Source organism: Lissotriton helveticus, chromosome 2_1 (assembly GCF_964261635.1).
Source record: "Lissotriton helveticus chromosome 2_1, aLisHel1.1, whole genome shotgun sequence".
Lineage (NCBI taxonomy): Eukaryota > Metazoa > Chordata > Amphibia > Caudata > Salamandridae > Lissotriton > Lissotriton helveticus.
The window spans coordinates 1,581,317,642-1,581,327,832 of record NC_136059.1 but is presented as its reverse complement, the minus strand read 5'-3'; the positions used below and the strand labels follow the sequence as shown (position 1 = coordinate 1,581,327,832).

The 10,191-nt window shown below is 41.2% G+C and overlaps 1 protein-coding gene across 1 annotated transcript in view; it reads right to left on the bottom strand.

The window, feature by feature from the left end:
- Window positions 1-987: 987 nt before the first annotated feature.
- CPLX1 (complexin 1) overlaps window positions 988-10,191 on the bottom strand; it is a 500,268-nt gene continuing 491,064 nt past the window's right edge. The window contains exon 4 of the mRNA XM_078676551.1: window positions 988-3,280. Within this exon, the coding sequence (XP_078532677.1) occupies window positions 3,083-3,280 (198 nt within the window). The 3' untranslated portion in view covers window positions 988-3,082. The remainder of the gene's footprint in view (window positions 3,281-10,191) is intronic.

Below are 10,191 nucleotides of genomic sequence, written 5' to 3'. Positions count from 1 at the left end.
ACCCTAAGCACGATGTTATGTTTGACTCAGTAAACGCTCTTTCGACGCATTAAAAAACATGTGCTGTTTTTGTGCATTTGTGTCTTTCTGGAAGAAAATGATCACTATTATGTTCGAAAAATATAATTAGGACCTTTTTATAGAGCTGGGCAGTTGTTATTGAGAAGCACCAAAAGTACAATAATGACATTTCCTAAACCAGAAGAGGGTTCTTATTTAGGGAAGCAATCCAGAGTTTAGATTTGTGCGAAAAACAGGGGTCACAGCTGGCAGCTGCGCGTGCTCCTCCCAACTCATCATGAGATGAGGCGTCTGATAAATTCTAACTTGAGAATTGCAAAGGATGGTGTGTGCCTGGATACAGATTTCCAAACTGTGGTGCGGTTCGAATCCGCCACACACTGCAGCCAACTATAATTGAGCACACTTGCTAGGAGAGATCAGGCACAAAGTAAGTAAACAACCTTCATCGAATGTGTTTTGGAGGTGTACCAGCCCTGCAAAACACGCCCCAAATATTAAATGATTGGCAATGCAAAATAGCCCCTCCTCTTTTTATTTAAATACACTACTAAAAGGAGTCTGGCAACTGTTTGCCCATTAAAACTTGCCCTTACACACCAGGTTGTGCCAAATTTCACCACAGCAAATTCTAGTGCTGCAGGATCAAATATTAAGGAGTATGCCAAACATTAACCAATGCCCCGGGGACCTCTTTCCCCATGTGGAATATGCCTGGCGGATTTTATTTTAAGAACAAAAAGAAGAATAGGGATATTTCTTCAGGCTATATTTTTTTAGGCTTGAGGGGTTATGTTTTGGTGGATGTGGGACATCTGTTAAAATTGGTGGAGTTCATGTTTGTTGCTTTTAGAGAGTACACCTATGCTCTTGATTTAGAGTGTATACCCATACATACACTCTATAAAGTGTATAGATAGGTCCGCTGCCAATTTCTGACAGTTGCTAAACATCTGCCAAATTATAAAAAAAAACTCTATGTTTTTCTGTCTGTTTTGAAGATTGTTTCAATGGATACTTGAACAGAGGAATTTAACATGAAGTTTAATATTCCTGAATTTGAATTACACCACAGATTTATTTACTACGGGTCAAAGTCTCTTGGATCGAGGAAATGTTTTGCCACAAGTAAACAGTTTTCCATGAACTTCTAAGATATCAAACTATTTCAAAAATCTCAAACTGTCTTTCATAAGTTAGTCTCAATTTGCAGTCCGTACCCTAAGGTGTCTTAAAAGAAACAGCTTCTTCTACATCACATTACTTCATATCTTCTCACCACAAGAGCATGGCCTCGGCATGCAACAAAAAAACCCCTAAAGAACACTGTAAGTTATAACGTATGCCCGGAATCAAACGTACAAAAAGATACCTCAGATTCTAAAAATGAAGACTGAACAACTATTATTTTGGAAGATAAAACTCTGATGTGTGCATATAGATACTCTTTAAATATCGCTACAATAAGGAGACCTCTTACAAATATGTGTAGAGTAATAGATCTTTTGTATTCAAGGAGATTACCTGGTGACATCAAGTAAAGTGTAAGTTGGACTTTTATATTTTTGGTTATCCTGCCAGCATAGTTTATATTGTGTGAATGATTTATCACGAGATGTGAGTTTCTGCAGCAAAAGCCTCAATGCCCTACCATTCAGCACAAGAGCAAGCAATAACAAAGACAAGCAAAACATCAAAATTTGGCATTTTGAAAATATTGAAACAAATTATTACTGAATCTAGTTCAAAAAGTAATATGTTGGCGGTGAATTCCTCATTGAAATTGAAAATTTTTCATTATGATACAGTGCTTTTCCTAATCTAATGAAGGGCTTTTCCTAAACAAGAATCCTAGAATTTTAATTCTAATTTTACTTAGGTGAGATAAGAGAGCTATACGCAGTTTGTCAAGTGTCCAGTACATATCTTTCAAATGACAGAAGGAGGTAAAGTTTTAAGATGAGGAGCTGTCTTCGTTTTAGCTGACCTATATGTCATGATGGTAAAATTACACCTCTGGATATTTTTTGATTGCTTTTCAATCAATTTCATGGCAAATGTTTGGCATGAGGTCGCCTGTGGATATTCAGTCCAACATCAAATGCAATTCTAAAAGATCCAGACATATTTGTTAGTTTTGGTTGCTTTCCAATGTGTAAAACTAAATCATATATTGAATTTATTTCAATACATTAGACGGATACTTTTGTCTGCTAACTTCGTGATTTAATATCTCTAAGGGTCTCTTCAGAAGGAAGTTGATATTACATGTGAAATGGGATGATCTAAGGAAAGGAAGATTGAAAGGGGTGGTGGTTCATTGAAGAAGATTGAATGGTAACAGCTTCTTCTGTGTGCGTGCATATGGGCCCAGAAGGGAGGTGAGAACAGTTTCATTAACTTACCTCCCATGTTTCTATCTTAGGTAATGAGAAATATGGTAGTCACAACAACAACTGAATTTTCAGTTCTTCCACTGGTCTCCGATCCAGTCAGGAAACAAAAGTTTCACATGGTTCAAGTTCCAAAATTATCTCTCTTTTTTCATGAGCATGATGTGTAACCACTGATACATTTCCACAACAAGGTGGAGAGAAGCAGGGATGGCAAATGCATTCAAGAGCAAACAACCAGAGAGGCCAACCAAGTTATAAAATAAAAACAACATAAATAACCGAAAAACAACATTTTAAAAAAACATTCAGCTCACTCTGAGTGAATACTCTTCCTCGTTTTGGAATGGAAACAAACATGAAGTTGTCCCTTTTCTCTGTTAACACTGTACACAATTGCCTTATTTTATATACTTAGTACTATGGCTTATAATTAAAGTTGTGTAGAACGCAGCTCGGTATCTTGACATCCATTCAAAGGTGTCTACTTTTATGTTACTATGTACAAAAGGAATTGATGACATCAAGGGGGTCTATAGTGAGCAAAGAGAGGGCCGGGGCAGGTGGAAGGGAGGGTGAGTGTGGCAATATTGGGGTTCCCCATCCTTTGATGGGAAACCCATTGCTTTACTGTTCATGACACAAACAGTCTCGCAGTCCACTGTGATTCACTTCTTGAACATGTCTTGAAGAGGTCCAGGTAGATATTTAATGACTGTGTCCAGAATGCTCTCTTCTTCCTCCTCATCTTCATCTCCGCAGCCGGCTGGGATGGCCTTCTTTGGACGCGTCAAGCTTCCCTCAGCAGTGGCTTCCATCGCAGCCTGGGCTTCTGCTTCCTTTTCCTCCTTCTTCTTGATGCCGTACTGTTGAGAGAGGGAGAGAAAAATGGGGAGTCACTAACTGTTCCTATTTCGACAAAGTACTTAGTTTTCCCAAAGGAGTAAACTGCACCAACTTTCCAAAGAAAAAGTTGTCTCAACCACACAATAAGTACAAATATACAATGAGATTCTGCTTGATTCAAATGCACAGTTGAGCAGTTCAGAAACCATGTGGAGATACACTGCTAGTCCCTTTTTTTACCAGTCCCCTTCCTTATTTTGATCGATCTCTCTGTGACTGTTTTAAGACCATATTATGCTCTCTGTAGCTTTAAACTTGATACCTATCTGCTTGATGTTGCTGCTAACATGTTCTGTTGTAACCACGGCAACAGTCAGATGCCTACTACTGTGTAGGTTATTGGGATTAATACCATAGTATTAGCTTACCCATTACAACACTCTCATATGCATTCAGTATAAATTGAGTGAGCTGCTAAAATAAAAAACAGGTGGAATTACCTCTGATTGCTCACAGTAGGGAAGAGACTTCAAGGTGACCTTGACAGCAGCGACAGTAAGATAACTACTTACTGTCTACGATGTTTCTTATTCAGAATTATTTTTTTACGGTTCCCGGTTTTGTTGGGAGGGGGGTAATTAGTGGGTGGGAAAGGGAGTGGTAAAAATGTAATGTTATTTTGGAGGAAAAGTCTCCTTAGTTCTTCGTGAAACAATACATTTTTATTTCAATCATTTAAAATGGTATTGCAGTATCACATCTACTAAATTCTTTTTATTTATTTAGTGTTTTGTAAAGCACGAACATGACCCGTTAGGGTATCAGAGTGCTTTACAGCAGTAGCAAGTAATTAGAAGAATTAGCAAAAACAAGTTAGTAACAAAATGGAGCCTGCAAACAAGAGAAAACAGTGCAGGGAGAAACAGGCTAGACATAGGGAATAGGGGAGGCGAACAGGAGAACAGTTGGGGTGATAGCAGGAGGACAATGGCAAGAGCAGAGGGGGACTACAGGCAACAGCCTTTGCCCTTAAAGTGACAGTGAGGTGGAAAAGATTACAGAGTGGTTGGCAACGTCACTGAAAAAGGAGTCACGTGGTTTGCATATATGAGAGCAGAGTTGACAATCCCGGAAGAGTTCACGTACGAGATAAAGCAATTCGCTGGACTGCTGAAACTGCAGAAGCACTGAGAGAGATTAGGGTAGGAATTTGCCCATTAGGAAAGTCTTCACTTTCTTTATGAAACTTGATAGGGCAGGTATTCTTCTGATGTAAGGTGACAGTGAGTTCCAGGTTGTTGGGGTAGCCCCGGAGAAAGCGCTGTTGTATGTTTCTTCTTCCGGAAGAGGGATGGTTTCAACACAAAATCCCTGGCACACAGGGAGTGCCTGCCTCCTCCGGAAAATATGACTTTCTGAGCAAGGTACGCAGGAGACTTGGAGTCTACAGCTTTATGGGTGACACAGGCCAGTTTGAGTGGGATTCTGGTTTCGTACGACAGCCAATTCAGCTCCTTTAGGTGCAGTGAAATGTGATTGAATTTTTTTGACCCAATTAGGAGGCTTGCAGCTTCGTTAAGACAGGCTTCTAGGGGAGCTGTTGAGATCTTTGGTAGGCCAGATAAGGTTGAGCATCCGTATTCGATCTTAGAGATAACAAAAGCCTGAACTGCCATTATTAGGTCTGAAGTATCTAGGAAAGGTTTGAGATTTCTCAGGTAGCTCAGGTGAACCCTGGTATTTTTGGCCAGTATGTTTATGTAGGTTTCACATGTTCAGTTTTTTGTCCAGTGTGATTCCTAGTGATTTTGCTGAGTCCATTATGGTTGGGGTGCAGTTCAGCGCGGTGATCAAGTTGGTCCATTCAAGTATGCCAGGGGAGTTTTTTGGAGGGAAAATTAATACGAATTTGCTTTTTTGCGCCTTAATTTTGAGCTGGGTGCTAGCAGGCCCGTGAACAGTCTGTTTCCGGGCATCATTCACTATTTTGACCTCCTCTAGAGAAGAGATTTTTATGTAGATCTGTGGCATCTGCATACATGTGAAAAGAGATGTTGGTGATACTAAGAATTTCAGATAATGGTTTGAGATAGAGGTGAAAGAGAGTTGGAAAGAGAATTGATCGTAATCGGGAAAAGGGAGGATAGATTGCGATTAACTAAGAATCTCTTGGAGCAGTTCTGTAAGAAGGATTTGAACCACTCGAGAACGGTTCCCCCTAGACCGATCCTGAATTTCAGATGTTCTAGTAGCTTTTCATGGTTGACTGTGTTGAATGCCGATGAAAGATCCAACAGAATTAAGAGACATGTTTTGTCTTGGTCTAGGGCATGGAGGGCAACATCTACTATGTGGAAAACAGTAGTTTCAGTACTGTGATCTGGTCTGAAACCAGATTGGCACTCATTCAGCAAGTTGAAAGCGGAGATGTGTAGGCTAAGGTTGAGCATCCATATTAGATCCTAGAGATAACTAAAGCCCAAACTGCCATTCTTAGGTCTGAAGTATCTAGGAAAGGTTTGAGATTTCTCAGGTAGCTCAGGTGAAACCTGGCATTTTTGGCCAGTGTGTTTGTGTGGGTTCACATGTTAAGGTTTTTGTCCAGTGTTATTCCTAGTGATTTGGCTGAGTTCATTATGGTTGGGGTGCAGTTCAACGCGGTGATCAAGTTGGTCCATTCAAGTATGCCAGAGGAGTTTTTTGGAGGGGAAATTATTAAGAATTTGCCTTTTGCGCCTTAAGTTTGAGCTGGGTGCTAGCAAGCCCGTGACCAGTCTGTTTCAGAGCATCATTCATTACTTTGACCTCCTCTAGAGAAGAGATTTTAATGTAGATCTGTGCCATCTGCATACATGTGAAAAGAGATGTTGGTGATACGAAGAATTTCAGCTAATGGTTCGAGATAGAGGTGAAAGAGAGTTGGAAAGAGAATTGATCGTAATCGGGAAATGGGAGGATAGATTGCGATTAACTAAGAATCTCATGGAGCAGTTCTGTAAGAAGGATTTGAACCATTTGAGACTGGTTCCCCCGAGACCCATCCTGAATTCCAGATGTTCTAGTAGCTTTTCATGGTTGACCGTGTCAAACGCCGATGAAAGATCCAACAGAATTAAGAGATATGTTTTGTCTTGGTCTAGGGCTTGGAGGGCATCATCTACTATGTGGAGAACAGTAGTTTTAGTACTGTGATCTGGTCTGAAACCAGATTGGCACTCATGTAGCAAGTTGAAAGCGGCGATGTGTAGGCTAAGTTGTTGTTGCACACATTTGCCAAGTAGTTTTGCAAGTAGAGGAATGTTAGATATTGGTCTGAAATTGTCTGGTTCAGCACGGTTTAGCGAGGTTTTTTTTAGAATAGGGATGACTTGTCCAGTTTTTAATGAGTCTGGTATAGACCTTGCATTGGGGAAGCATTTATTAGTGCAGTCCAGATGGGTATGATGAAATGGTTGGCTGCAGAGTAGCAGCTGGATGGAAGCGGGTCATTGAAGTGATTGTTTGGTTTAAATACTGATATTGAATAAATGGGCACACATTAGCTCCTTTGAATGAGCAAAGATTCCCACAGTCACAAAATATGTTGTGAACTTTGAAAGTCAAAATCAGATGCTTAATGCATTATCCTATAGTGACAAACAGCACTGACATTCACCAGTCATAGCTAATTGAGCTAGCTATACCTTGAGCCTCTGCCATGCTGTGCTTATGACCTCACATATTACATCTCTTACGACATGTCCAATGCTATCCTTGACTAATGACATCTCAAATGACATCATTGATGGCATCGCTGATGACATCACTGATTACATCATCCAACAAATGTGCCAGTTTAGTATACATTAATCGTACTGGAAGGTATTCAGCAAGATACATCTAGTACTGATTTTCTATGGCGTCTTTACTGCTAATGGGTGTAAGCTTTGGCAACAAGCTTGGTCTCCTAATGGGTCTTGCATGTGTAAAAGGAGTAAGCTCTCCATGAATGGTTGTGCACAGGGCAATCACAGTACACAGCAGAGACTTGCAGACACAAGAGTTTGGCTCTCTGTAAAAGCTTTTCTGCTGGGCAAAAGTTGAACATAGCAGCTGCTTACTCTCCTGAGGGGCCTTGATTGTCTGGAGGGAGTGAGCTCTGCATGAGAATTTGTGCATTTCAATCAATCAATTAGGGGTTTATAGAGTGCAGCTACTCACATGAAGGAGTCTCAAGGCTCTGAGGGGTGAGTAGAGGGGGCGTGCAGCTCCTGGAAGTTCACAGTGTTTCGTCATAGAACCAGGTTTGAGGTCTTTCAGGAACTTGAAGAGTGTTGGTGTCTGTCGGAGGTGGAGAGTGTTGGCTGCGAGAAAGGAGAAGGAGCGACCTCCTGTCTGTTCTGGTCTTCTTGATGCGCGATATCGCTGCAAGGGAGAGCTGGGCTGAGCAGAGGGATCTTTGGTGTGTATAAAACGAGAGGCAGGTCCGGAGTTGCAGAGGGTTTTGAGGACGTGGGTGAGAATTTTGAAGGTGATTCTCTTTTTGACGGGGAGCCAGTGTAGTTCCTGCATGTTTTGGGTGAAGTGGCAGTGGCATGGTAGGTTGAGGACTAGTCTGGCGGAGGAGTTCTGGACGTTCTGGAGTTTGCAGGTGAGGTTCTTGTTGATCCCGGCATAGAGTGCGTTGCCGTAGTCCAGTCTGCTGGTGATAAGGGCGTGGGTGACAGTTTTCCTGTGTTCGAGGGGAATCCAGTTGAAGGTCTTTCATTCGAGATGGAGGGTGTGGAAACAGGAGGAGGTGACAGCGTTGATTTGGCGGTTCATTTTGAGTTTGGAGTCCATGATAATTCTGAGGTTGCGTGCGTGGTCAGTGGGGGAGGGAGGGTTCCCAAGGGCAATGGTCACCAAGTGTTGTTCCAGGCGGTGGGGTGTGGGCCCATAAAGAGTAACTCGGTTTTGTCCTCGTTTAGTTGTAGGCAGCTCTTTTTCATCCACCTGGAGACTGTTTCCATTCCTTCTTGGAAGTTGTGTTTGGAGATGGTGGGTTTGTTAGATAGGGAGAGGATGAGTTGAGTGTCGCCTGCATACGATACGATGTTGAGCCTGTGTGATATTATGATGGATGTGAGTGGGCCATGTAGACGTTGAACAGGGTGGGGCTCATGGAGGAGTCAAGACTGTATGCACCAGGTACTTTCCCTCCTATGTGTGCTTCATTGCCCATAAGAGGTCAACTATCTGCAAAGTCTTCGGTACATGGTGAAGGCTGTGCGTAGTAGGGCCTTCACCTCCCGAGGGTCCTTAAGTGTCTACAGGAAGTAGGCTTTCTGTGCCGGGTGTCTACCCATGGAGAAGACTGTTTGCAATAGATACTTTCCTATCTATATCTGGTTCATTTCCCATGAGAGGTTGGCTCTTCTCAAATGGTTTGGAACAGGACAACGGCTGTGCATAGTAGGTGCTTATCCATGTAATGGGGTAATGAGGTTTGGGTGTCTTGAGGTAGTGGGTTCTTCATGGAGAGTTGTTCATAGGGCAAAACCTGTGTGTAGTCGGGGTTTGTCTACCCATGTCTGGTTGATTACACACATGAGGTCGTCTATCCACAAAGGGTTTAGTACAGGACAAAGACTGTGTGTAGGAGGAGCTTGGTTCAAATTAGGAGGCTTGTGTGTCTGAAGGGAAATTTTTGCATTACATGATTCTACTCTATTTAGTACTTACTTTCAAATCTGAAGTGCTCTACTGGCTTATAGAGTGATTTGAACAGTAGTTTGGGTGATGTCATCAATGATGTCATTTAATATGTCATAAGTAATGTAGTATGCAATTTCATAAGCAGTGTGTGGCAGGACGGATGTTTTAGTTAGCTCAGTAAACCTTAGTTAGTCAATTTCAGTGTTTATTTTTAAAACAATAGTGTTTACTTTATTACGAAGCCTAACTATAACATCACTTTAACGTTTTTTTTTTTAAGGGAATTACTATTTTCATTTACCATAAATTAAGATCTTATTGCCTTACCTAACTATGATGTCACTTTAACCTTTTTTCAGTGAATTTGAATTTTTTGTAAATCATATTTAAGAAACTACCTCACTGAGCATACATTTTGAGCAAGCACAGAAGAGTGCTGGACGCGAGGCCTGGCCCAACCTACCAAGAGCAGAGCCCCAGAGCAGGGTGAGCAATTGGGGAGGTGGTCCCAAGGGGATGCTCTGGATTGGCTGGCCGCAAAATGTGCAACACATTGTAACACCCACTACAGGACTCGGAGTAATGGTCCCCATTAAAATGCATTATAGTGAAAGTTTTTTAGGGTCACAAGCGAACTCATATAAAGAGTAATAACTGGTTCTCGAAACAATATAAATCATTTTTTGTTAGTATCATTCTAATTTTAGGAATTCAGGTGGCTTCTCAGGTGATTTTACCCTTTGAAAAATGCTGCCACACCCACTGACAACTGATGGACCAAGATTGACGGAAAACTATATTCTCCCATAATTTTCTCTTAGGGGTTATAGAAGGTGCTCAAGAAACTAAAATGAGAACATATTTTCCGCAAGTTCACGCTATCTTCCTCAGCCACCAGAGAATACAATCTGATATTCTAAGTAACACTTGTTCTTTCAACAGTTGCAGTAATTCAGTTGATTCTCTAGTGTTCTACTGTAGCTTTATCACCACATTCTAATGAACAACTAGATTACTAGCATTCTGTATTCATGACTACAGTATGACACACAGGAATGCCATCATGTTAGAATTAAAGCTGCAAAACTTAAAGCATTTCCTTTAAAAGTGGGAATAAATGGTTCATTTTATCATACAAATTATATTTAGTGCTCACAATTTCTATTAGTTCTCAAATATTTTTCCCATCTACATCAGTAAATCATTCTGACTTGGAGACAAAAACAAGTACGCTGAACATCAGAAGCAGTCTCTC